The 27,066-nt window shown below is 45.2% G+C and overlaps 1 protein-coding gene across 1 annotated transcript; it reads left to right on the plus strand.

Moving 5' to 3' along the window:
- The first annotated feature begins 10,664 nt into the window (after window positions 1–10,664).
- LOC127302244 (quinone-oxidoreductase QR1, chloroplastic-like) lies at window positions 10,665–11,538 on the plus strand. The gene is made up of 2 exons (XM_051332664.2): window positions 10,665–11,064; window positions 11,142–11,538. Exons 1-2 carry the CDS (start codon window positions 10,756–10,758, stop codon window positions 11,403–11,405), a joined length of 573 nt encoding a protein of 190 aa, XP_051188624.1. The 5' UTR covers window positions 10,665–10,755; the 3' UTR covers window positions 11,406–11,538.
- The last annotated feature ends 15,528 nt before the right edge of the window (window positions 11,539–27,066 follow it).

Raw genomic sequence — 27,066 nt, forward strand, 5'->3', positions numbered from 1 at the left:
ACAATCTGTGGTTGTTCTGTATTTGATCTTCATGCTTCCGATTGCTTCATGTAGTTTCTGTATTTTCCTGTGTGTACAATGAGGTTGGACTCTATCAAATTATACAATTACAATTTCATACCGAAAGTAGAGGAAGAGGTTGCCTTGTACTCCACCAGAATGCGTGATGGGGATAGTTTTTGTGAAGGGGTAGTTTTCATAAAACCGATACTCCACCGTAGTTATGAACTTATATACTCCACGAGTTTTCATAAAACTGTACAATTACAATTTCATACCGAAAGATACTCCTTCAAGTATGTGGAGTAGAGCATATAATTAGAAGTGGATTGTGTGAATTCAGTTTTTTTCCTAATGTCTACGATAAAGAAGTTAGTCCTTCAAGATGTGGAGTATGCAGAAGTTACTCCTTCAAGATGTGCAAAACAGTTAACTGAATTTGTGAAAATTACAGTCCATGGGAGAGTTGTTTTTGCAATGGTTTCATCGATGAATCATGTCCTTGCAAGCTTCTATTTCTATCTTGTGTGCTTTATGTGAAAAAGACATACTGAATTCTAACCAAATTTCTTTATCTATTTCTTTCCTCTAGGATCGTAAAGAAAGATACAGTTGGTGACACTTGAATTCATGTCGGATTGGTGGTCGCGGTGATTGGCGGTGAGCACCTCTTACCGTTCTCACAAAGCCCGGATCATTACTCTTCTCGCAGTGGCCGGACTTGCCTGGGAGGTAGCCACTTGTTGGTTTCTAACTGCCACTTCGATCTGCACTAATATGCCACTTGTTGGTTTCACTAAATTAATCCGGTCTTGAAAGTTTAAACTACATGAGCAAAATTAATCTAAAGGATTATATGAGCTGCAGAAATTTATACTGAAATTTCCAATACTGAACATTACTCAAATTTGCTCTAGCGCCTCCTGGCGAAGCCCTGGATGAGCTTTTGGCTAGAAGACGGCGGCCGGCTTCCAGAACCGCAGCACTGGCGAGCCGGGCGACGCACACCGATGATCAACCTGGAGGTGAACGAGCTCGATGGATCTATCGGACCCGGAGTGCACTGGGCGACAACATCTCCCGCATCGGGGACAACAAGCAGGCCTCCTGTGCATGGAATAGCGGACCCTTCGGGTATGCTTCCTCCCAACTCTCTCCCACTAGTCAATGCCAATCTTGCGTCGAGCTGTAATTTGCAATCTAAGCTTTAGTACTGAAATTGCTACCGATAATGTTCATTATTCTAGTTCTAGAACAAAGTGTAATGTGTTTACAACCTCAGATCTTATTTTGTCAACTACTGTATATAGATATAAGACGTATCCATGGTAACAAAACGTGTCCTAGTTTGATGATTATTTGTATCTACAGTTTGTGTTTACTTCTTTGAATTATGCTCTTCTAAACTCAAGTACTTTGTCTCATGGTAGGCTGGTAGTTCTGTGACATGAGTGGATTTTATTCAGACCTTTACTCTAGGTATTCTTATTCTAGTTCACGAGACTAACCTTGTATTCTGGTCCTCGCACTAGTATCATAGATGTTGTGACAATAAGTATAGGTCCTATACTGGAATATTTTTCTGGATTGTGTTGTGTTTTCTCCTGTCACTGTGTGTTTTGTATCAGAATATTCTGACTGGCACTACTGAAGTTCAATACTGCACATATGAGTTTTTCTCATGAATTATTCAGGCATGCTTGTGTACGACATTCATTAGCAGCAATCCATGCTTGTGCAGGACATGCGTGTTCATGTTTGTGTGTTGATTATCCAATCTGCTGGTGTTCACTGCAGATAACTTTATAGATAGTTCTACTCCTAACAACACTGCCGTTTCTTCCTCACAAGAACATGAACTACTGGAATTGCTTTCAATACTTGTTCACTTGCTGCTTGTTTACTTGCAGGATCACAGCGAGGCCCTCTCCAATGCTGCCGTCGACGCTCCCTGCCCTCACCCCGGACTCTGCTGCTCCCTACGTCCGCCTCTCCACTACGGCCTGGGAGACCTGGTGCTCCAGATCCGGTGTCTGCGAGATGTGACCTGGTGCAGCAGCATCCTTGAAGCTTGGTAACACCTACCTCGCTTGGTTGTTCTTGCATACCTGGTGGAGTGTGTGCTTGCAAATCGAAGCCATGGCACAAGATTCTCAGTGTTGTGCTCACAGGGAGAACAGGTTGCTGTGTCGTTGGTGGAGCGGAGAGATCCTGATGATGCAGCATTAAGAAGGCGACCTGGAGATTGGGTTAGTTATGACAGCCGAGTCAGGCTGTCTGGAATGGCATGCTTTGGTTCTTACGATTTGACTCAATAGATGTTGCGTGCTGTAATAGTCTTGCCGGTTTGTTTTCATTGTCTTTTGGATTCAGCTGCAGCCTCATCATTCCTGTATGTGTTTTTTGAAAAATACTGGAATAGACTTCATGTATTCATCTTTTGGCGTCTAAATATTATCAGATCGTGTGAAATAAATGCTGACAAGTGGGACCAATGGGAAATGGGACACGTGGGGTCTCTATATGTAATTGGCCAAAAAAAAAATAAGCTAAAAAGGCCGAGGTAATTGGGCCAGTTACGGGCCAAGGCCCAACAAAGCCGAAAAAAATAATCAGAACGTGGCCCCAACAAAGCTGAAAAAATAATCAGAACTAATGGGCTCAGCCCACATAAGGAGCTTAATGGACCGGGCTGAATTCAGATAAAGACGTTTCTAATTCGTCACAATTTTGCCACGTCGGATTGCCACGCTGGACTCGGGGGCAGGTGCCCATGACGTTTTGGGAACGTCATGCCGTCAGTGACATTTTAAAACGTCACAAAGCTCTACGACGTTTTCAAGTGGAACGTCTTAAGCAGTCACTGCTGACTCCCAGCTTTCGACGTTTTGAAAAGTGTCACCGTAACGTCACAAGTAGCCATTATTGACGTTTCAGTGACACCTTATTTTTGTCAACTTATGGCAGATTTCTTGTAGTTATTTAAATCATTAAAGTAGGATTTATTCTTAATTGTCTTCAAAAATTCTGTTTGGTATTTTATTCAAATAGAGAATTTTATGCTGATCCATTTTCATATTTTTAATTTATTTTTTGAGCTTCTAAGCATTTCTTATTAAATTTCAAAGTTTCAGCATATATATGAATTATGAAATACCTAAAATACCCTTGGGCCCCACCTGTCAGGTGGCCCAAAGGGTTGAGTCAAACCCGAGCCGCTCCAACCGGCTCGGTCGGACTCAGACGCGCTCCCCTCTCCTCGCACGCGAAACCCTAATCTCTCTCTCTCGCTCTAGCGACCAGAGTCGCCTCCGCCGTCGCCGATTTATCCCCGCCGCCCCAGGCCGTCGCCGGCGACGAGGTGCTGCGGATCTGGGTCGCCGTTCGACGGCGAACCAGATGGTCCGCGCCGATCTGTCGCGGGCGTCGCCGTTCGCTCGCCATCGTCGCTCCAGTGCGCCAGGCCGTTGGCGTCCGCCGCCGCCGCGCGTTGGAGAGGCCGCGGCCCTTCCTCCAGGCGCCTTCCCTGCGCGTGGTGCAGCGCTAGGTGCGGTGGTGATCGCCAGGCTTGGCTTGGCCAGGCCTGGTGCCGCCGTGCTCCGGCGCGCGCCGCCTTGGCCGCCATGACCGCGTCGGCCACCTCCTCCCTGGTGTGGTCGTCGCCTTCCCTTCTTCTTCTTCTTCCTCACCTCTTCTTCGTCTAGTTTGACCATGGCCTGCTTGTCCTCGTAGAGGTTCTGGCCGTGCTAGTTGTTGTCTTGTTTGTGTTCTTTGTTGTGCTACTGCCATGAATTCTTGCTACGGTGCTGCTCTATTCTGCCCATTAGCTATGCTTAATTCTTGCTATCTTGGTTGTGCACATTTCTGTGCATGTTCCAGAGCCTCATGCTTGTTTAATCTTGCATTTTTGGCTCGAATTCATCCCTGTGCCTCTGTTCTAGTTACTGTTCTTGCTAGACATTCATGTGTATTCAATTTGGCTGCCCTGGCTTGATTACCATGTGTATTCCTTGCAATTTGCAAGTTCCAGGGTAATGGTATGCTGTCTCTTGTGCTCAATTTCATGTGTATGCTTGATTGAGCATTACCGCCGGTTTATCTGTATGATTCAGTGATGAGCACCAAGTGCTTTACTTATTTATCTTGATCCAGTGGTTCATCCAGCCTTGGATGTGCTTCTGAATACAATCATTTGGTTAGCCATTTGGTTATCTGTGAAACACTTGTGGATTATCTGTGGCCAATTAAATACCTGGTCCATGCTCTGTTGCTTAGTGATGCTCTAGCATGCCCTAGCATGCTATGGCAAGCTCTGATGATCATGTGATCATCAGCAGCTGGTAATTGGCTTGCTTACCTGTGCCTGTGCATTGCTGTTACCTATCTATGTGTATGTGTGTGGCACAGATCAGTGCTAGTGCTTGCTCAAGCATCAGCTGACACTTGCAGTGATCCTTTGGATCATTAGCAAATGTTTATTTCAAGGTTTGCTTGTTGATATCAATTATCTATGTTGTTTTAATTGATGGAGTGGATAATTGATGTGAACTGTACAGTGATGATCATCACAATTGGTTGGATTAGGCTAGATGGATGCCCACAGTGGTTGGGAACCCTAGCCCTTCTTTGAACCCAATCAGGGTGATGATATTTGTATTTGGCTTGTTGGTTTGGCTGATCTAGGGTTTGAGGTGTCCCTGGCAGTATTCATATGCTGCCCTAGGGTAGCTCCCCTATTTGGTGGCTTTCTGTGATGGATAGATGCTTACTGGCTAGTCACTTAGTGAATTTCCAGTAGCCTAGATGTTGATAAACAGGATAGGCACATGTTGCCTGTCCATCTGATGGTTTAGCTAGGCTAATAGGTGCTTTGTAAATTTGGATGGCTACAAGGAGTAAATCCATGCTGGATTTCTCTGGTTTTGACACTGTGTTGTCAAAACCAGTGTTCCCTGGCTTAGTTTCCTTCTAGCCTTGTTTATACTTGCTGGCACCAATTGGTTTAGTAACCAAATGATGATACATCCAGGGTTTTCCTACCCTTCTGTGCTCCTGTGATGCAAGCATGCTTAAGTATGAGCAAGATATGATCTTGCTCGTGCTCTTGTGTGGTATACCTCACTCCAGCTCCTAGAAATAGGTGTTGGTGTAGAGGATTGCTTCTGTGATGCTTGGTTTGCTTGCCCTGCTCCTCCTTGCAAGCTTGTGGTGCTTTACTCCATCTGGTACTTGCTCACAGCTGACAGTTCTTGATGAATCTGTCCCTGGATGGTTTCTGGTGGCTTGTTGTTCTTCCTGTTCTAAGTGTTCTTGCTATTCTTGGTGAACTTACCCAGGAGCTTGTGTCGATGGAATGTTTAGGGTTTGGATGGAAAAAGATTTTATATCATCCTCTCTTTGCTCGCCTGGTCGACAGCTGAGCCTGGCACCATTTTGGTGACTCCCCTGGCTTGTGTGTGCTGTTGTGCATGCACATAGCCTGGTGAGCTGCCTGGTTGTGTGTGTGTGCAAGTGCTATGCACTTGGGCTTGATTCTATCTGTGGCATGGACCTGCTCGGCAGAAACTTGAGCATATCCATCTCATTTCATTGTTTGCTAACCTGCCAAGTGGCTATGCCACTTGGCATAACACTTGTTTTTATTTGCTTTGTGTTTGTGTGCAGGGAAACAACCTGATGCTCCAAGGATCAGGGAGATCATCAAGTACAAGGCTAAATGAAGACTAGATTGTAGTGTTAGGATAGAACATTAACTTGTACTTTTCTGTTCTTTTCATTTTCCATTTTGTCCAATTCTTGTAATATGTTGTAATATTCATTTGTTCCAATTTTGAATATTGTAAGTGACAATGTATCTTGTGTGATTATTAATAAAGCTCAAGTTTTCCTTAATGAGCTTTACTTTATTGTTGTGTGATTTATATTTCTTGATTAAGGCTAATTGTTTATTAAATTATCTTAAGTTTGAATAACGTGATATTCATTTGATGTTTGAATTTGAAATTCAAATTCAAACTTGGATTGAATTCAATCATACAACTTAATTTGGAATTCAATCATGCAACTTAAGTTTGTGATGCAAACTCTCGCCTCTCTTCTCAAAACCCTAGTTTAGTTGAATAAGGAACAGGTTTGTCGCACTCTCGAAACCCTAACCCTGTAAGGTGTCGAGAGAGAAACTTGTCCCCCTTCGATGCAGTTTTTGTTTAAAAGCGCGAAATTTCCCCAGAATTTGCAATGCAATGCACATCCCTTTCTAAAATCTACCCCTCGATCGTCTCTAAACCTGGGACATTACAGAGGGAGTCACCGGGATCGGTGTGGCGCCACCAAGCGGGGCGAGGGTTAGGGGTCGAGATGGTTAGCCCAGGAATTTTATATATGTGAAGCAATTATATATGCAAAGCTCTTCTTTATAGAGATGACTAGATGTAGCATACTAAGGTGAGTACTACTTGGTGTACTAAGAGCATCTCTAGCATAGCCCGTAAACAGGTAAACTGAAAACCCCGAGTTCAGTTCACCGAGCTCGTGTTTACGGGTCAAAAAATCGCTGGCGCAGAAGAGAGCCCATAAATATAAACTATAAATCAGAATATTCTATTTTACAGTTTTGCTTTACGGGCTCTATTCCACGAAAGCGGCTTCCTAACCCGTAAAGGCAGGCTTAAATGATCAAACTATCAAACACAAACAACTCATGCATAATTCATAGTTTTACATCAAATCACAGAATCATAGCAAACAGTTCATAGTTCATGGCAGAAAGTTGCTCAGTCTCCTCACCATCTCCTCTCACCACCGGCGTCAAATGGAGGTAGGATCATCGTGACCTTCATCGCCACCACCTCCATGCGTCACCAGTCCACCACCACCACTTGCCCCTTTATGAGCTAGTCTTCGACCTTATCATTTATCAAACTTGTCTCTCAACAATGCTACGTGGGCTTTCCAAACACGTCGCACAGGAGGATGCCTCTGCAGTAGTCGATCCAACACAGGCGGTCGCCAAAGGGGATGATGGCGTCTGTTTCCCAGCAGTTTCCCAGCAGCAGAGTTGCCAAGCATCATCAGGGTTGTCGCTGCTGAGGATTGATACACGCATGGAGTTCCATTTGTCGGCAGGTCCGGCTGTGCTGGAGCCCAACAAACAGATGTCAGCATAGGCCTTACATTGGGTGGGCTTGAAAAGCGTTAGCTCTGCCACCACGAACTCTTCACCGCCTCGGCACAAGACACCCATGGATGCGGTGTTCAGCAGACGCCGGTTGTTGGACTCCTCATTCTGGGCAGGGGGAGGACGGCGAGGCATGCGGCCATCACGGTGGGAACGGTCCATGTCCGGCTCGGTGCAAGGGGGAGCGCTTTGAGCGATGTAGGGTTGGTTGCAGAGTAGATGAAGAAGTCCTATACTAGTCCGACGCCGAGTTTCATGGTACCGACGCGCAGCAGGACGAGATGCCGGTGGGTCGACAGGATGGCTAAGGGCACCTGTTCCGTGGGAGGAGGAAATCCAGGCAGATGTGCGTAGATGCGGGAGATGGACGGGGATCGGCAAGGCAGAAACATAAGACGAAGGGGGCGTTCCACGAGGTGGTGCCGGACGCCCTGATGGGCGCTTTGCTGTCGTCTCGGAAAGTCTCGTCGTCGTCCCTGCGGAAGACGAAGCGGTCCAGCATCATCCAGTTGGGGAAGGCGGCGGCGGCAGGCATGGCCATCTACCTTGAGACAGACGGATTGGGAAACTAGAAGGATCTATGTGAGGAGGACGACGACAGACTTGTAGCAGCAGGTCACGCCGATCGATTGGTAATAATGCTCTTTCTGGGCACCGCTATAGTATTAAACCATGTGATTTGTTTTGTCTCCACCGTAGGATCGATGACCCAATAAAGTGTGGGCTAGCTGGTAACTTTTCTAGACGGAAACATGGGTTGTTAGACTAGCCACAATGGGAGTATCATAGGTAGTATCATGCATGCCATGTAGGCAAAAATCTGATGTGGCATATCAATTAATGAGGAGAGAAGTGAGAGTAGTATCATAGGTAGATACTGTATCATAGCACGTAAAACTAGAAATTTTAGTAGCAAATACATCATGTACACATATTTGCATTGAGATTCTACAAAACATTAAATATGATAGAACTATGATACTAATTCATGATACTATGCATTGTAGGTGTTGTATCATAAACTAGTATCATATGTATGATACTAGTCTATGATACTTCCCATTGTGACTAGTCTTAGTTAGCTTGAAACAAATTCCGTTAATCACGTTCTATCTAATTCTAATTAACTTCTCCAAATTATTAGGAAACTAATTCGGGAAGTTATGGAAACTAATAACTCCAGGAAAATCAGATTCCACGCCAAATAGTATGCTTCTTATGAACCGAATTGTGTTTACCTTGCTTAATTTGTATGGAGAAAAATATTTCTAGTCATGTAAAAAAACGTTTCCAGTTTTGGTAAACTTTATTTCCTGTGCAACTAAATTTTTGATTTCTACCAAGAATATTTGCTTCAAAGGCAGCCGGTGATTGATTTCCTAATTATTATTTCTGGCATTGAAAATATATCGTTTGAAAGATCAGAGAATTATTTCAGAGTAGCATCAATTTGCTTCCAAATGAAACAAATATTTGTCAGAAGTCGTTTGGAAGCCAGGCTTTCATTTCATTTGTAGAATTTTAAAATTTCATTTACATTGTAATTTCAGAAATAATTACTTGTTTGGTTGCCACAGGAATTGCAAATGACAGCAGAATTCAATATTGAATTTGTAAATGGCTTCCATAAAGAAATGCAAATGACATGTCTTAGCTCGGAATCGTGTTTACCCATGGCATCATTTTGCTGGATTTAATAAATGAAATGACGGTCCAATTCTGTGGCAACCAAACAGCCCACCTATGGAATTTCAAAATGAATTCCAGGATTCCGGGCCCAAATGATGGATACCAAACGACTTCTCAGTATTTATTGAAAACATAGAATGTACTTCAAAAGAAAATATTATTTACTTCCAACGAAACAAATACATGTTTCTATATCGTTGTTGATTAGTACAAAAAGAATCAAATTTGCATCCATAGTAAATAGTATTTGCCTCTAGCGACATCAGAATTTGCTTCCATATACAACAATGGTTCATAGAGAGGTCACGAATGACGTATGCTTGAACATGGGCACCGATGTGTAGAAAAATGTTTTAGAGAAGGAGCATCGACGAGACCATGCAACATCTGCGAGTAGCAAGGAAGGTGTCGACGAAGATCTGAGGGGGCTCATCAACGACCTGCAACTATCTCTTGGTAGAAAAAAAAATGGATGCATATATGAGGCAAGTGAGGCGTGGATGCTCGGACCCAAATATATGGTCCTGTCACAACATAAAGGAGACCTAGGAAGCATGGATTGTCGGAAGTAAAACTATGTAGCTATAACAACATGTATCATACTAACTGGAAGTATGAAGATTTGTATGTGCCAAACATTCCCACCATGGCTCGGCGAAACTTGTACGTGTACTTAATGGCAGTGGACTCACTCATGCGAAGGTAGTCGTATTGTGCATCGGCATGTGCTTCATATGCCAGCATCCTCATGATGGCGGCGGTGCATTTCTGGATCAACGAGAAGCCAACCGTGACAATGGCGGCATGCTTCGGCCTGAAGTAGGGCCGAACTCTCTCACGTCATGAAGGATATCCATGAACAAGTCCTTGCTCATCCTATAGTGCCGCCAACCGTCGGCATGTGTTGCAGTGTTGGAGAAGTAGTCGTTGTGCCACATAGCATGTCCCTCCAACCTTTGTTTGGGCTTTGACTTTCTTCTTGCCGGCCTTTAACCTCCACAGCTCGACCTCTTCTTCTTCTCCTCCTTGGCGTCATCAAGCATTTTTTGAAGGTAACCGATGATCGCCAAGTGCTCGCCAACGTCATCGTTGCAGGCTGTGTCATCATTGTCGCCGCTATCCATGTCTATGAGGCAAAATAAATAGTTATAAATCCATGGTGGCAATGGGACGGCGCTTACCCAACAAACGATCGAACACCTTCTATGTGCGGAGGAGGAGGGAGTGACCGCCACGTCCCCTATGTAGCGGGAATGGGCTCGGGGCCAAACACGCCGGATTAAAAAAAAAGGTTTGGGACGTATAGCTGGGAGAGATCAAGCTGGATGAATCCGTTCTGTAGATGAGCCTCGTCAGTCCGCTTGTTTAATTTTTTTGGTTGATTTATGATGTCCATTGGTCGAGGAGGAGCTGCAACCATGCAGGAGAAGGGTTGGGCTGACAGATTGGATTTGGGATGCAAAGCCGCTCTTGGCCTGTAGGTACCAGTAGTCACGGAGATGGTGAGCCACGGAGGAAAATTCGGCGTCCGGCGATTTCGCAGGTGCGAATGCGCGGTGTAGTGGTTGATCGGCCGGGGTGAATTTTCGTCAGTCCAGATGCTGTCTTGTGCCATTCAATCACGCGGACTTGTCACTGCCTGACCGCGCTGCGATCCAACGCCGGCGACCGGCGTGCGGCGAGGAGCCCGGACACGTACGCTTTCTTCAGGGACGCGTCGTCAATCGGGGGTCGTCATGTCAAACAAACCAAGCGACCTTCGATCGTTTCTACCGGCGCCGTGTACAAGTACGTCCGCGCACCCGCAACATTGACAATCATCACGGCACTTGGACACTTCCATTACCGGAGATAGATAATCTGTAGCCGGCAGCAGCACCTACTCTCGCATGTCTTCACCATCTTCTTCGAGGATAATGAGGGCCGTACAGTACCACAAATACGGCGGAGGAGCCGAGGGCCTCAAGCACGTGGAGGTGCCGGTGCCGTCTCCGAAGAAAGGCGAGCTGCTGGTTCGGGTGGAGGCCGCCAGCATCAACCCGCTGGACTGGAGGTTCCAGAAGGGCGTCGGGCGGCCCTTCCTGCCCAGCAAGTTCCCCTTCACCCCGGTCTGCGAGCTCGCTGGCGAGGTAGTGGAGTTGGGCGCTGGGGTGAGCGGCTTCAGGCCAGGCGATAAAATCATCGCCGTCAACTTTCCGGTAAGAAAACGCAAGCACGCGACGTGAGGCGCCTGCTCCGGTTTGGTTGGTTACTGATGTTTTTTTGGTGGTCTCAGGGTAGCGGCGGCCTGGCCGAGTACGCGGTGGTGTCGGCGTCGAACGCGGCGTTGAGGCCGCCGGAGGTGTCGGCAGTCGAAGGCGCGTGCATTCCTATCGCGGCGGCGACCGCGCTCATGGCGCTCAGGACGGCCGGGGTCGGCCTCGACGCCGGCGACGGCCCCGCAAAGAACGTGCTGGTCACCGCGGCCTCCGGCGGCGTTGGCACCTTCGCCGTGCAGCTAGCTAGCCTCGCGGGACAGCACCACGTCACGGCTACCTGAGATTGGTGGACATGGACGCACTGCTGGGATTGGTGGTGCAGGGGAAGATCCGGGCGGTGGTCGACTCGCGTTACCCGCTAAGCAGGGCGCACGAGGGCTGGGCCAAAAGCATGAGCGGCCATGCTATCAAAGTTATGATGATGCGTTACCCTAACCGGGCCGCCTGGGTTTATATTTATATAGCCAGAGATTACATACGGTTACAACACAGCATACAATACGTATACAATACAGACTCTATACGAGTCCTATACACAGCTAGGATATATCATCTAACTCTCCCCCTCAATCATAACTTATCCAAGTTAAGATTGCGTCTAAAAGATACTAGCTGTGCTGTAGACAGTGACTTAGTGAAACCATCAGCCACTTGATCTCTTGAAGGAACAAACCGTATGTCCAAAAGCTTCTTAGCAACTCTTTCACGAACAAAGTGATAATCCACCTCAATGTGCTTAGTCCTAGCATGGAACACTGGATTAGCAGACAAGTATGTAGCACCAATATTATCACACCATAAGCGTGCTGCACGAGGCTGAGGTACTCCCAGTTCTACAAGTAATGTTTGTACCCAGATAACTTCAGCTGTGGCATTTGCCAAGGCTTTATACTCTGCTTCTGTACTAGAGCGAGAGACTGTAGCCTGCTTTCTTGCACACCATGAGATCAAGTTTGACCCCAAAAACACAGCAAATCCCCCAGTGGACCTTCGATCATCCGGACAACCAGCCCAGTCAGCATCAGAGAATGCACTGACCAAAACAGAGGAGGACTTGCTCAATCTCAACTCGAGAGAGATTGTACCTTGCAGATAACGCAAGATACGCTTCACAGCTGACCAATGTACTGTAGTAGGCGAATGCAGAAACTGGCACACTTTGTTCACAGAAAATGAAATGTCCGGCCTGGTTAGAGTCATATACTGCAGAGCTCCAACAATACTCCTATAGCGAGTAGAATCCTCACTACTCAAAGGTTCACCATCAACTATTGACAGTTTTTCAGAAACCGAAAGAGGAGTATCAACAGGTTTGCATATAGCCATATTCACTCGTCTCAACAAATCATTAGCATATTTTTCCTGAGAGAGTATGATACCATCCTGTACCTTCTTTACCGCAATCCCAAGAAAATAATGCAAGTCACCCAGATCCTTGAGGGCAAAGTCAAGACCAAGATCATGAAGCAAAGCATCAATAGCCTTCTCTGACGAACTAGCAACAACAATGTCATCAACATAAATAAGCATAAATATGGTTACTCCCCCTTTGTTGTAGAAGAACAGAGAAGTATCAGCTTTGCTGGCAGAAAAACCAATGGCCTGTAGCTTAGTACTGAGTCGAGAATACCAAGCCCGAGGTGCTTGTTTGAGACCATAAATAGCTTTCTGCAGTTTGCAAACATAATGCCTGTGAGAGAGCTCCTCATATCCAGGAGGCTGACGCATATAGACCTCTTCTTCCAGAACACCATGTAAAAACGCGTTCTTCACATCTAGTTGACGAAGATGCCATCGCCGAGAAACAGCAAGAGACAGAACCAAACGAATAGTCGCCGCCTTGACAACAGGACTGAAAGTGTCCTCATAGTCAATACCATAACGCTGTTTGAACCCCTTTGCCACCAAGCGAGCTTTATAGCGATCAACAGTGCCATCAGCCTTCCGTTTGACCTTATACACCCATTTGCAGTCAATTACATTCCTGCCATGAGAACTAGGGACAAGACTCCAAGTATTGTTCTGAAGCAAAGCAGAGTACTCTTCATCCATAGCAATCTTCCACTGAGGATCCGAGAGTGCTTCATTAACAGTAGTAGGCTCCCCCGTACTACAAAAGTTACCAAACCGAATGCGATCATACCTGACTCGGCCATCTGTGACAATTTTGGGCTGAACAATACCATGTTGCGACCGTGTACATGGGCGCGTGATACGTCTCCGACGTATCGATAATTTCTTGTGTTCCATGCCACATTATTGATGATATCTACATGTTTTATGCACACTTTATGTCATATTCGTGCATTTTCTGGAACTAACCTATTAACAAGATGCCGAAGTGCAGGTTCTGTTTCTGCTGTTTTTGGTTTCAGAAATCCTAGTAACGAAATATTCTCGGAATTGGACGAAATCAACGTCCAGGTTCCTATTTTCACCGGAAGCATCCAGAACACACGAGAAGGACCAGAGGGGGGGCACTGGGCCCCCAGACCATAGGCCGGCGCGGCCCAGGCCCTGGCCACGCCGCCCTATGGTGTGGCCACCCCTTCAGCCCTCCTGCGCCGCCTCTTCGCCTATTTAAAGCCTCCGTCGTGAAAACCCTATTGCGTTCGACGAAACCCACAGAAACCTTCCAGAGCCGCCGCCATCGCGAAGCCAAGATCTGGGGGACAGGAGTCTCTGTTCCGGCACGCCGCCGGAACGGGGAAGTGCCCCCGGAAGGCTTCTCCATCATCACCACCGCCATCTTCATCACCGCTGCTGCTCCCATGAGGAGGGAGTAGTTCTCCATCGAGGCTCGGGGCTGTACCGGTAGCTATGTGGTTCATCTCTCTCCTATGTGCTTCAATACAATAATCTCATGAGCTGCTTTACATGATTGAGATTCATATGATGATGCTTGTAATCTAGATGTCGTTATGCTAGTCAAGTGAATTTTACTTATGTGATCTCCGGAGACTCCTTGTCCCACGTGTGTAAAGGTGACAGTGTGTGCACCGTGTGGGTCTCTTAGGCTATATTTCACAGAATACTTATTCACTGATGAATGGCATAGTGAGGTGCTTATTTATATCTCTTTATGATTGCAATGTATTTTGTATCACAATTTATCTATGTGCTACTCTAGCAATGTTATTAAAGTAGTTTTATTCCTCCTGCACGATGTAATGGTGACAGTGTGTGCATCCGTGTTAGTACTTGGTTTATCCTATGATCATGATCTCTTGTAGATTGCGAAGTTAACTATTGCTATGACAGTATTGATGTGATCTATTCCTCCTACATATGCATGAAGGTGACAGTGTGCATGCTATGTTAGTACTTGGTTTAGTCGAATTGATCTTTCATGCACTCTAAGGTTACTTAAATATGAACATTGAATTGTGGAGCTTGTTAACTCCGGCATTGAGGGTTCGTGTAATCCTACGCAATGTGTTCATCATCCAACAAGAGTGTAGAGTATGCATTTATCTATTCTGTTATGTGATCAATGTTGAGAGTGTCCACTAGTGAAAGTCTAATCCCTAGGCCTTGTTCCTAAATACTGCTGCGTTACTATCGCTTGTTTATCGTTTCACCGTGTTACTACCGTCGCAATACTACCACCATCAACTACACGCGACAAGCTATTTTCTGGCACCGTTGCTACTGCTCATATATATTCATACCACCTGTATTTCACTATCTCTTCGCCGAACTAGTGCACCTATTAGGTGTGTTGGGGACACAAGAGACTTCTTGCTTTGTGGTTGCAGGGTTGCATGAGAGGGATATCTTTGACCTCTTCCTCCATGAGTTCGATAAACCTTGGGTGATCCACTTAAGGGAAAACTTGCTGCTGTTCTACAAACCTCTGCTCTTGGAGGCCCAACACTGTCTACAGGAAAAGGAGGGGGAAGTAGACATCAAGCTATTTTCTGGCGCCGTTGCCGGGGAGGAAAGGTAAAAGGTACTCACACTCCGGATCTTGGCTACTAAGCTATTCTCGCCGTTGTAAGTACTCGAAGCTATTTCCTTTAGATCCTGCAATTGCAGCTTTTTGTTTCTTGTTTACACTAGTTTGGCATAATGGACAAGAATGATCTTCTTATTCTATTTCCTGATTTAAAACATGAATTGTTTGATGCGAAAATTAAAAAACCTATGGAATCTTATTTGCATGCTGGTAGTAATATTAGTATGAACGCTTTGAACACCATTGTTGATAATAATATAGAAAGTTCTAAGCTTGGGGAAGCTGGTTTTCATGATCTTTTTAGTCCCCCAAGCATTGAGGAGAAAATTTTCTTTGATGATACTTTGCCTCCTATTTATGATGATTATAATGATATTGGTCTTTTAGTGCCGCCTACTATGGAGAGTAATTTTTATGATGATAATACTATGCCTCCTACACTTGATGAGAATAATAATGATAGCTACTTTGTTGAATTTGCTCCTACTACAATTAATAAGAATAACAATGCTTATGTTGGGAGTAGTAATAATTTTATGCATGAGACTCATGATAAGAATGCTTTATGTGATAGTTATATTGTTGAGTTTGCTCATGACACTACTGAAAGTTATTATGAGAGAGGAAAATATGGTTGTAGAAATTTTCATGTTACTAAAACACCTCTCTATGTGCTGAAATTTTTGAAGCTATACTTGTTTTATCTTCCTATGCTTGTTACTTTGCTTTTCATGAACTTGTTTATTTACAAGATTCGTATGCATAGGAAGCATGTTAGACTTAAATGTGTTTTGAATTTGCCTCTTGATGCTCTCTTTTGCTTCAAATACTATTTCTTGCGAGTGCATCATTAAAACTGCTGAGCCCATCTTAATGGCTATAAAGAAAGAACTTCTTGGGAGATAACCCATGTGTTATTTTGCTACAGTACTTTGTTTTATATTTGTGTCTTGGAAGTTGTTTACTACTGTAGCAACCTCTCCTTATCTTAGTTTTGTGTTTTGTTGTGCCAAGTAAAGTCTTTGATAGTAAAGTCAATACTGGATTTGGATTACTGCGCAGAAACTGTTTTCTTGCTGTCACGAATCTGGGCCTAATTCTCTGTAGGTAACTGAGAAAATTATGCCAATTTACGTGACTGATCCTCAGATATGTACGCAACTTTCATTCAATTTGAGCATTTTCATCTGAGCAAGTCTGGTGCCATTTTAAAATTCGTCTTTACGGACTTTTCTGTTTTGACAGATTCTGCCTTTTATTTCGCATTGCTTCTTTCGCTGTGTTGGGTGGATTTCTTTGTTCCATTACCTTCCAGTAGCTTTGGGCAATGTCCAGAAGTGTTAAGAATGATTGTGTCACCTCTGAACATGTGAGTTTTTGATTATGCACTAACCCTCTAATGAGTTTGTTTCGAGTTTGGTGTGAAGGAAGTTTTCAAGGGTCAAGAGAGGAGGATGATACAATATGATCAAGAAGAGTGAAAAGTCTAAGCTTGGGGATGCCCCGGTGGTTCATCCCTGCATATTTCAAGAAGACTCAAGCATCTAAGCTTGGGGATGCCCAAGGCATCCCCTTCTTCATCGACAAATTATCAGGTTCCTTCTCTTGAAACTATATTTTTATTCGGTCACATCTTATGTACTTTACTTGGAGCGTCTGTTTGTTTGTTTCTATTTTTGTTTTTGTTTGAATAAATGCTTGTGTGGAAGAGAGACACGCTCCGCTGGTTCGTATGAACACATGTGTTCTTAGCTTTTAATTTTCATGGCGAAGGTTGAAACTGCTTCGTTAATTGTTATATGGTTGGAAACGGAAAATGCTACATGTAGTAATTGGTATGATGTCTTGAATAACTTGATATTTGGCAATTGTTGTGCTCTTGTTTAAGCTCTTGCATCATATACTTTGCACCTATTAGTGAAGAAATACATAGAGCTTGTTAAAATTTGGTTTGCATGAGTGGTTTCTCTAGAGTCTAGATATTTTCTAGTGAGGTGTTTGAACAACAAGGAAGACGATGTATAGTCTTATAATGTTTGTAATATGTCTTTTATGTGAGTTTTGCTGCACCGCTTCATCCTTGTGTTTGTTTCAAATAGCCTTGCTAGCCTAAACCTTGTATCGAGAGGGAATACTTCTCATGCATCCAAAATACTTGAGCCAACCACTATGCCATTTGTGTCCACCATACCTACCTACTACATGGTATTTCCTGCCATTCCAAAGTAAATTGCTTGAGTGCTACCTTTAAACAATTCAAAATTTATCACCTCTGATTTGTGTCAATATTTTATAGCTCATGAGGAAGTATGTGGTGTTTATCTTTCAATCTTGTTGGGCAACTTTCACCAATGGACTAGTGGCTTCATCCGCTTATCCAATAATTTTGCAAAAAGAGCTGGCAATGGGATTCCCAGTCCCAAATTAATTAACAAAAATAGACACTCCTCCATGGTATGTGATTGTTGGACGGCACCCGAAGGATTCGGTTAGCCATGGCTTGTGTAAGCAAAGGTTGGGAGGAGTGTCATCATAATAAAACTAAAATAAAAAGGCACTCCTTCATGGTATGAGATTGTTGGCAGGCACCCGAGGATTCGGTTAGCCATGGTTTGTGAAAGAAAGGTTGGAAGGAGTGCCATCCAAAAATAAAATAAAATGGGAGCCGCTCTTTGAAGGTTTGTCTGGCAAAGGGGTTAGAGTACCCGCTACCATTCGTTGACAACAACATACACCTCTCAAAACTTTATTTTTATGCTCTCTTTATGTTTGCAAAATAAAAGCTCTAGCACAAATATAGCAATCGATGCTTTTCCTCTATGAGGACCATTCTTTTACTTTCATTGTTGAGTCAGTTCACCTATTTCTCTCTACCTCAAGAAGCAAACACTTGTGTGAACTGTGCATTGATTCTTACATATTTGCATATTGCACTTGTTATATTACTCTATGTTGACAATTATCCATGAGATATACATGTTACAAGTTGAAAGCAACCGCTGAAACTTAATCTTCTTTTATGTTGCTTCAATACCTTTACTTTGAATTATTGCTTTATGAGTTAACCCTTATGCAAGACTTATTGATGCTTGTCTTGAAGTGCTATTCATGAAAAGTCTTTGCTATATGATTCACTTGTTTACTCATGTCATATACATTGTTTTGATCGCTGCATTCGCTACATATGCTTTACAAATAGTATGATCAAGGTTATGATGGCATGTCACTCCAGAAATTATCTTTGTTATCGTTTTACCTGCTCGGGACGAGCAGAACTAAGCTTGGGGATGCTGATACGTCTCCGACGTATCGATAATTTCTTGTGTTTCATGCCACATTATTGATGATATCTACATGTTTTATGCACACTTTATGTCATATTCGTGCATTTTCTGGAACTAACCTATTAACAAGATGCCGAAGTGCCAGTTCCTGTTTTCTGCTGTTTTTGGTTTCAGAAATCCTAGTAACGAAATATTCTCGGAATTGGACGAAATCAACGCCCAGGTTCCTATTTTCACCGGAAGCATCCAGAACACACGAGAAGGACCAGAGGGGGCACTGGGCCCCCAGACCATAGGCCGGCGCGGCCCAGGCCCTGGCCGCGCCGCCCTATGGTGTGGCCACCCCTTCAGCCCTCCTGCGCCACCTCTTCGCCTATTTAAAGCCTCCGCCGCGAAAACCCTATTGCGTTTGACGAAACCCACAGAAACCTTCCAGAGCCGCCGCCATCGCGAAGCCAAGATCTGGGGGACAGGAGTCTCTGTTCCGGCACGCCGCCGGAACGGGGAAGTGCCCCCGGAAGGCTTCTCCATCATCACCACCGCCATCTTCATCACCGCTGCTGCTCCCATGAGGAGGGAGTAGTTCTCCATCGAGGCTCGGGGCTGTACCGTTAGCTATGTGGTTCATCTCTCTCCTATGTGCTTCAATACAATAATCTCATGAGCTGCTTTACATGATTGAGATTCATATGATGATGCTTGTAATCTAGATGTCGTTATGCTAGTCAAGTGAATTTTACTTATGTGATCTCCGGAGACTCCTTGTCCCACGTGTGTAAAGGTGACAGTGTGTGCACCGTGTGGGTCTCTTAGGCTATATTTCACAGAATACTTATTCACTGATGAATGGCATAGTGAGGTGCTTATTTATATCTCTTTATGATTGCAATGTATTTTGTATCACAATTTATCTATGTGCTACTCTAGCAATGTTATTAAAGTAGTTTTATTCCTCCTGCACGATGTAATGGTGACAGTGTGTGCATCCGTGTTAGTACTTGGTTTATGCTATGATCATGATCTCTTGTAGATTGCGAAGTTAACTATTGCTATGACAGTATTGATGTGATCTATTCCTCCTACATATGCATGAAGGTGACAGTGTGCATGCTATGTTAGTACTTGGTTTAGTCGAATTGATCTTTCATGCACTCTAAGGTTACTTAAATATGAACATTGAATTGTGGAGCTTGTTAACTCCGGCATTGAGGGTTCGTGTAATCCTACGCAATGTGTTCATCATCCAACAAGAGTGTAGAGTATGCATTTATCTATTCTGTTATGTGATCAATGTTGAGAGTGTCCACTAGTGAAAGTCTAATCCCTAGGCCTTGTTCCTAAATACTGCTGCGTTACTACTGCTTGTTTAATCGTTTCACCGTGTTACTATCGCCGCAATACTACCACCATCAACTACACGCCAGCAAGCTATTTTCTGGCACCGTTGCTACTGCTCATATATATTCATACCACCTGTATTTCACTATCTCTTCGCCGAACTAGTGCACCTATTAGGTGTGTTGGGGACACAAGAGACTTCTTGCTTTGTGGTTGCAGGGTTGCATGAGAGGGATATCTTTGACCTCTTCCTCCCTGAGTTCGATAAACCTTGGGTGATCCACTTAAGGGAAAACTTGCTGCTGTTCTACAAACCTCTGCTCTTGGAGGCCCAACACTGTCTACAGGAAAAGGAGGGGGAAGTAGACATCAGCGCGCAGGAGCTGCCGTAGCAGTAGCTACAGGAACAATGGAGGCAGAAGATCTGGAGGAGCCCGGCACATCTGACGAGGCAGCTGCAGAGGATCCTGTGGCCTGAGAGGGAGCAGTACTAGAGGCCGCAGAAGATCTCGTGACTGTGGCAGAGGAATCAGTCGCTGCAGCCGAAGACGCCCCACTCCCACCCACTGGCGACGGAGGGAGCAGATCAAGAGACGCGCCACGGGGAAGGATGGCGGGTCCAGGCCGACCGGGCGCAATCCCGAAGCAGATTGCCCTGCCGATCCCGAGGAAGATGGCCTGGGGGAGTCTGGCGCCAATGATTGTGGAGAATCTGCCCCGGTATCTATGCCAGAAGCTGTAGACTCAGCAAAAGCATCATTTTGGGCAGAATTTTCACCTGTTTCCTGAACAAAAGACTCAGCTTGAACAGTATTAGTAGGATTAGCGTCAGGGTGCACTTGTAAATCGGTCGTGTTTATATCAAGGCATTTGTACCCTTTGTGAAGACCACTATACCCAAGAAAAGCACATTGCTTAGAACGGAATTGTAGCTTATGTTTGTTGTATGGACGAAGGTTGGGCCAACAGGCACAACCAAAAATCCGAAGAAGGGAATAGTCACCTCTATTGTCAAAAAGGCGTTGCATGGGAGTTTGAGACTGAATTACTTTGCTAGGGAGGCGATTAATCAAGTAGACAGCTGTAAGAAAAGCTTCGTCCCAAAACTTAAGAGGCATAGAGGCAAAAGCAAGAAGAGACAAGCCAACTTCTACAATATGCCTATGTTTGCGCTCAGCAGGGCCATTTTGTTGGTGGGCATGAGGACATGACACAAGATGAGATATACCAACACGTTGGAAGAAGGAATTTAATTTCTGATATTCACCTCCCCAATCAGTTTGCATAGCAATGATTTTCTTATTAAACAGTCTCTCAACATGATGTTGAAAATCATGAAACTTCTGAAACACATCAGATTTCTTTTTCAAAAGATACACCCAAGTGAACTTGCTATAATCATCAATAAAACTGACATAATATTTATATCTCCCAAAAGATTCAGAGGCAGGGCCCCAAACATCAGAAAATACAAGTTCAAGTGGAGAGGAAGACACACTGGTAGACTTGGGATAGGGAAGTTGGTGGCTCTTGGCCATTTGACATGCATCACACACAGACTCTTTATTTGACTCACTAAAAGAAATTTTATTGTCTTGAAGAACTTGATGAACCACAACCGAAGACGGATGACCTAGACGCCTATGCCAAAGCGAAGGGGAAGACTTGATCACACCATGAGCTTGAGGATTGGATGGAGAGGCCGAGGATGGTGGAATAGGGTAGAGGCCTCCCACACATCTACCTTGAAGAAGAACCTCCCTCGTGTCCTGATCCTTTATGAAGAAAGAGTTAGGCCAATACTCAACAAAGGCATGATTATCATGAGCTAGGCGACTAGTGGGAAGAAGACTTTTAGTGGCTTTAGGAACATGCAAAACATTTTTAAGATGCAGGTCATGACTAGGGGTACGAATAACAGAGTGACCAACATGACGAATATGATCCATACCTGCACCATTAGCTGTGTGAATTTGTTCGTTTCCATTGTAGCGATCCCTCACATGCAACTTGTCAAGTTCACTTGTGATATGATCCGTCGCTCCAGAATCAGAGTACCAGTTTGTATCAACTCCATATGATCCAACAGCTGCTCCTGCTGTCTTCTCCGGACCATGATAATTCTTCTGGAACCTTTTCCAGCAGTTCAGTGCTATATGTCCTTCTTTGCCGCAGACTTGGCAGACCGGCCTAGGACCTTGATTGCCACCGCCATAATTCTGCTGACGGTATCCTCCACGACCGCCATTGCCACGGTCGTTTCCGCGATGATCGTTGCCGCGATCGTATCCACTGCGCTGATCATAGCCACGTTGCTCGAAGTGACGCTGATCCTGGTAGTTGCCACGACCACCATTGCGCCCTCCACGATATCCACCACCACGGCCGCCCCGAGTGGCAGCATTGACCGACATATCTCCGCCGGTTGGACTCTGATCTTCAAGCCGAGCTTCATAGGTGACCAGCTGGGCATACAGGTCACTCAAACTGATTGTTTTCTCAGCTTTGATCAGGGCAGTGATGGCAGCGACAAAACCATTGTAGGTCTCATCATTCAATCCAGCCAGCACATATGATACAACGTCCTCATTGTCCAAGGGTTTTCCTGCGGTGGCCATCTCATCTGCCAGAGACTTGATCTCATTGAAATATACCGCTGCAGTTTTGTTTTCCTTCCTGGCCTTATTCAGCTGCGTGCGGAGCTGAACCACACGCGCCTTCGATTGCGAGGAGAACATCTCCGTAATCGCTGCCCAGGCGCCGGCAGCACTTGTCTGTCCAACCATCTGGGTCAACACCTCCCTAGACATATTCCGAAGGAGGTACCCTAGCACCGACTGATCACTTGCGATCCATCTGGCGTACTCTGGGTTCGGGACTTCAATCTCTTTCCCATCCGCATCCTTGCTGGTCAGAGTCTTCTCCGGCGCCGGCGATGATCCGTCCAGGAACCCGTACATCTGGGCGCCACGGATATCCGGCAGGACCTGTGCTTGCCAGAGAAGAAAGTTGTCCCGTGTGAGTTTTTCGGAAACCGACGCAGAGAGCGACGGCTTGTCCATCGACGAGGAAGACGATCCCAGCGACATTGTTGAGGATCAGACGCGACGGCGACGATCGATGTAGATCGATCAAGGGGATGGCGGCGGCGCTTCTCGGGACTAGATGTATTTTGGAAGAACCCGCTCTGATACCATATCAAAGTTATGATGATGCGTTACCCTAACCGGGCCGCCTGGGTTTATATTTATATTGCCAAAGATTACATACGGTTACAACACAGCATACAATACGTATACAATACAGACTCTATACGAGTCCTATACACAGCTAGGATATATCATCTAACACATGCCACCGGTAAGATCATGGTGGACATGGTAGAAGACGCCGAGTGATAATGATGTACCACGAGTAGTAAGATAGCCAGACTTTGCCATTTCTTTTGTGCCACTAGGCGGATGTGGGCCACCAAGCTCGCGGTAAGACTAACAGCCACCTGCGGCGCGCGCAACCTCGCCTTGGTCCAGGGCCTGGCCCAGGAGTCCGGACGGAGTAAACAGCTCGTTTTTCCATTTTTTAGCTTAGAAGAGTAAACAGCTGGTGGTCCACCAAGCACAAGACACGAACAAAGTGTCCACACCAAGCACATGCTCCGCTCCGCTCCGCTCGCTTTCGAGTCGCTAACAATTAAATCCTCAACCTCCTCGTATACATTAACATGGTTCGTACATACGCAGGAGTACAAAACATTGGTAATACTCGTACACGTTGGTATCGACGGAGGACACGAGGAGACGCGAGTCATGATTTTTCTTCTATTCTCTTCTTTTACCAGCTCGCATGACGACTTCTTTTTTTCCAGCTCCACATGCGTGCGTACAACAATTCCATGCGCTACTTAATCGGCAAAGTTCCATCATGCGTTCAAAGTTCAAACTGCTTCGCATTCTCGCGTACGCTCTTAAATAAATCCTCCTACCAAACAACGTTGCGCTGCAGCTCCGGATCGGTTACAAACTTGATTTCGATCACTTGCTTCACCTCCACCTGGTTTACCCATGTAGCTCAACCTAAAACTGAATTTTGGCATGTCCTTTCTGCCTTTTTTCTTAATTGGACATTATAATCACACAGCAAAATCATTCAGGTGCACAGAGTCTTACGCAACACACATATATAACCATCGGGTCTCATACACAGATTGAGCCAGCCAGCCACCCAGCCCAGCTTCTAAATTTGCAACCACTGCAAACAAAAAATCTACAGCAACGTACGGAATCAAGTCAAGGAACCCTCCTCAACGTAGTTTGGACCTTCCTCCATCACAAAAAGTCAAGGAATCAGGTTACCAAGTTTTCTCACCATGTCAAGCATACAGAACAAAGTGACCTCTGTTGCTGCGAAACAGGTTCAAATACACGTTACATGCAGTAGCATGAATCTAAATGCCAATCCAGGAAATTTACCTCTCGGATATGATGTTTCAGTGGTTTCGTTCATCATGCATACATCAATATTTCAGCGGACTGTAATGGAGGCATCATGACGATTAAGCAACAGCTGCTAATTAAGCCTAACGCTTACAGGAATCTAATTAAGCCTAGTGCTAAACAGGATTCAAATGGAGGCATAATGCAGAGGAACAAGAGCAAAAAAAAAAAAAAAAAAAATCGACCTTTGGATGTGACGAGGTCCTGAACGATTGAGGTGTCGAGGTAGCAGCGGTGGTGCTTGGGGGAGACCCCTGTGGACGACGTGGATGCGTCCTGCGCCCGGTCACTTGAGATCATGCGCGTCCACGGCCTAACGCAGAGACGCCGGGCGTCGGGAACTTCAGCGGTGGAGGATTCCGGTGAGCAGCGGCGTCCCGGGCGGAGACCACTGCCGTTCCCCTCAACCGAGGAGACGCCCGTCTTGCAGCGCGTCGCGTACGACGGGTCACCGCTGCCGGCGACTCCTGTTGGCCGGAGAAACCTCGCCGGCGTGGAGCACCACCCAACGGCCTCGGCCTGTGGACAGAGGTGAGGGCCTAACCTGAGGTAGGAGGCTGCAGGGAGGAACTCTCTCATCTTAGGGTTACAGAGATAGAAGCACCTTATATAGGTCAGGACTGGGCTGGGCCAAAAGGCCACAACAGAGAACAAGAAGACAGCCCAACAGATACACCAACAGTTGTCTAACACTCCCCCTCAAGATGGGTGATAAATGTCAATCATCCCCATCTTGGCACAGGCAAGATTACACTCCTTTGAGCCCAGTCCCTTTGTTAAACGATCCGCCACTGGTTGTCCCGATCTCACAGAAGCCAATGACATAATCCCCGCATCAATCTTTTCTTTAATAAAGAATCTGTCTATCTCCACATGTTTAGTTCGCTCATGCCGGATGTGGTTATTTGCTATGTTTATGGCAGACATATTATCACACCACACTTTCAAGCTTCCTTGCCTTAAAATTTTCAGCTCTCTTAGAAGGTTTCGTACCCACAACATTTCACCCAGGCCCTGTGACATAGCTCTGTACTCAGCTTCGGCTGTTGATTTTGAGACAACAGATTGTTTCTTACTTCTCCACGACACCAAATTTCCTCCAACAAAAACACAATACCCTGAGGTGGATCTTCGATCATCTAAGCAGCTAGCCCAATCCGCATCACAATATCCATCTACATTTAGGTGTCCATTACTTTTAAACAACACTCCTTTTCCCGGAGTGCCCTTCAAGTATCTCAAGATTCTTTGAGCTGCTTCCAGGTGTCCATCCCTCGGATCATGCATATAGCGACTCACTACACTTACTGCAAATGATATATCTGGTCTCGTGTGGCATAAGTATATTAGTCTCCCAACAAGTCTTTGATATTTCTCCTTGTTTATGGGTTCTCCAGACTCTGCTTTGTGATTTTAGTGTTACGGTCAATAGGTGTTGAAGCCACTCTTTGCACCCCAAAGATGCCCATATCATCTAAGAGATCCAATGTATACTTTCTTTGAGATAGTGATATCCCTTTTGACGATCTTGCAACTTCTATTCCAAGGAAGTATCTAAGTTTTCCCAAATCTTTCACCTCAAAGGCCCGACTCAAGCATCCTTTCGGTTTTGCGATTTCCACAACATCATCTCCCGTGATGATAATATCATCAACATACACAACAAGAATAGTGATTTTCTGCTCCGAATGTCTGTAAAATAAGGTATGGTCTCCATTGCATTGACCATAACCCATGCCACACACCACTTGTCTGAACCTGTCAAACCAGGCCCGTGGAGATTGTTTGAGACCATATAAAGATTTCTTGATCTACATACCTTCCCTTTAGTTTCAGGTCTAACAAATCCCGGTGGCATCTCCATATACACCTCCTCTTGAAGATCACCATGCGTAAATGCATTTTTGACATCAAGTTGATGCAAGGGCCATCCGAAATTGGTGCACAAGAGATCAAAATTCGACGGTGCTCATTTTTTGCCACTGGTTCAAATGTCTCATCATAGTCAATGCCATAAGTCCGACTATATCCTCTTGCCACAAGTCTTGCCTTATATCTCTCCACTTTTCCTTCGCATTTTGTTTCTGAGAATAGATCCACTTACCCTCATCGTATTCTTTCCTTTAGGGAGATCTGTTAACTCCCATGTTTTATTTTTCTTCAAGGCCTCTAACTCTTCCATCATAGCATTGCACCATCTCGGGTCCAACTCGGCTGCCTTCCAATCCTTAGGAACAGATACGCTTTGCGGTGAAGCAACAAAAGCCCGAAAAGTGGGTGACAATGCCTCGTAGGAAATATAATTTCCTATGTCATAGTCATCATAACTCGCCGCTTTGGGGGCCCAACATTTCTTATCCCTTTCCTTATTGCAATTGGCAAGTCTAGGCTATTATTGGACTCGGTCTGAGATTGATTCTCCTCTGCAGAATCTACACTTGTACTTCCTTGATTTCTGGTCCAATGGGTTGCTCCCCGCCCTCGGTCTTGTTGCTCCTCCCAGGTGCATCTATTTGTTCCCTTTGTACTTGTCTTCTAGAGTACACAAGTGGATTCTGCAGCCATCTTTGTGGTGGTACAGTCTAGGTGGTGTAGGTGTACCAGGAATTGCAGGAATCTCCGCAACAATAGGAAATTGTTGATGTTGTTGTTGGTCACCATCTTGTCGCTCTTGATCGGCACCTTGTCGTTGCTCCCCTCTTGAGCATCACCAAGATGGTCAAGCCCCCGGAACAAGCCACTAAGATCACTCTCACCGTCATAAAATGGTTCGACTCGCGAAACGTAACATCCATGCTTACAAATGTCCTCCTGTCGGTGGGACTCCAACACTTGTAACCCTTCTCGTCCGGAGGAATAGCCAATAAAG

This window comes from Lolium perenne, chromosome 5, assembly GCF_019359855.2.
Source record: "Lolium perenne isolate Kyuss_39 chromosome 5, Kyuss_2.0, whole genome shotgun sequence".
In the NCBI taxonomy this organism is placed as follows: Eukaryota; Viridiplantae; Streptophyta; class Magnoliopsida; order Poales; family Poaceae; genus Lolium; species Lolium perenne.

Bases quoted from the DNA above. Each gene is read 5' to 3' on its own strand.
- LOC127302244 (XM_051332664.2), top strand. From the start codon at position 10,756: ATGTCTTCACCATCTTCTTCGAGGATAATGAGGGCCGTACAGTACCAC. The intron at 11,065-11,141 runs GTAAGAAAACGC...TGGTGGTCTCAG, and splicing joins TCATCGCCGTCAACTTTCCG to GGTAGCGGCGGCCTGGCCGA.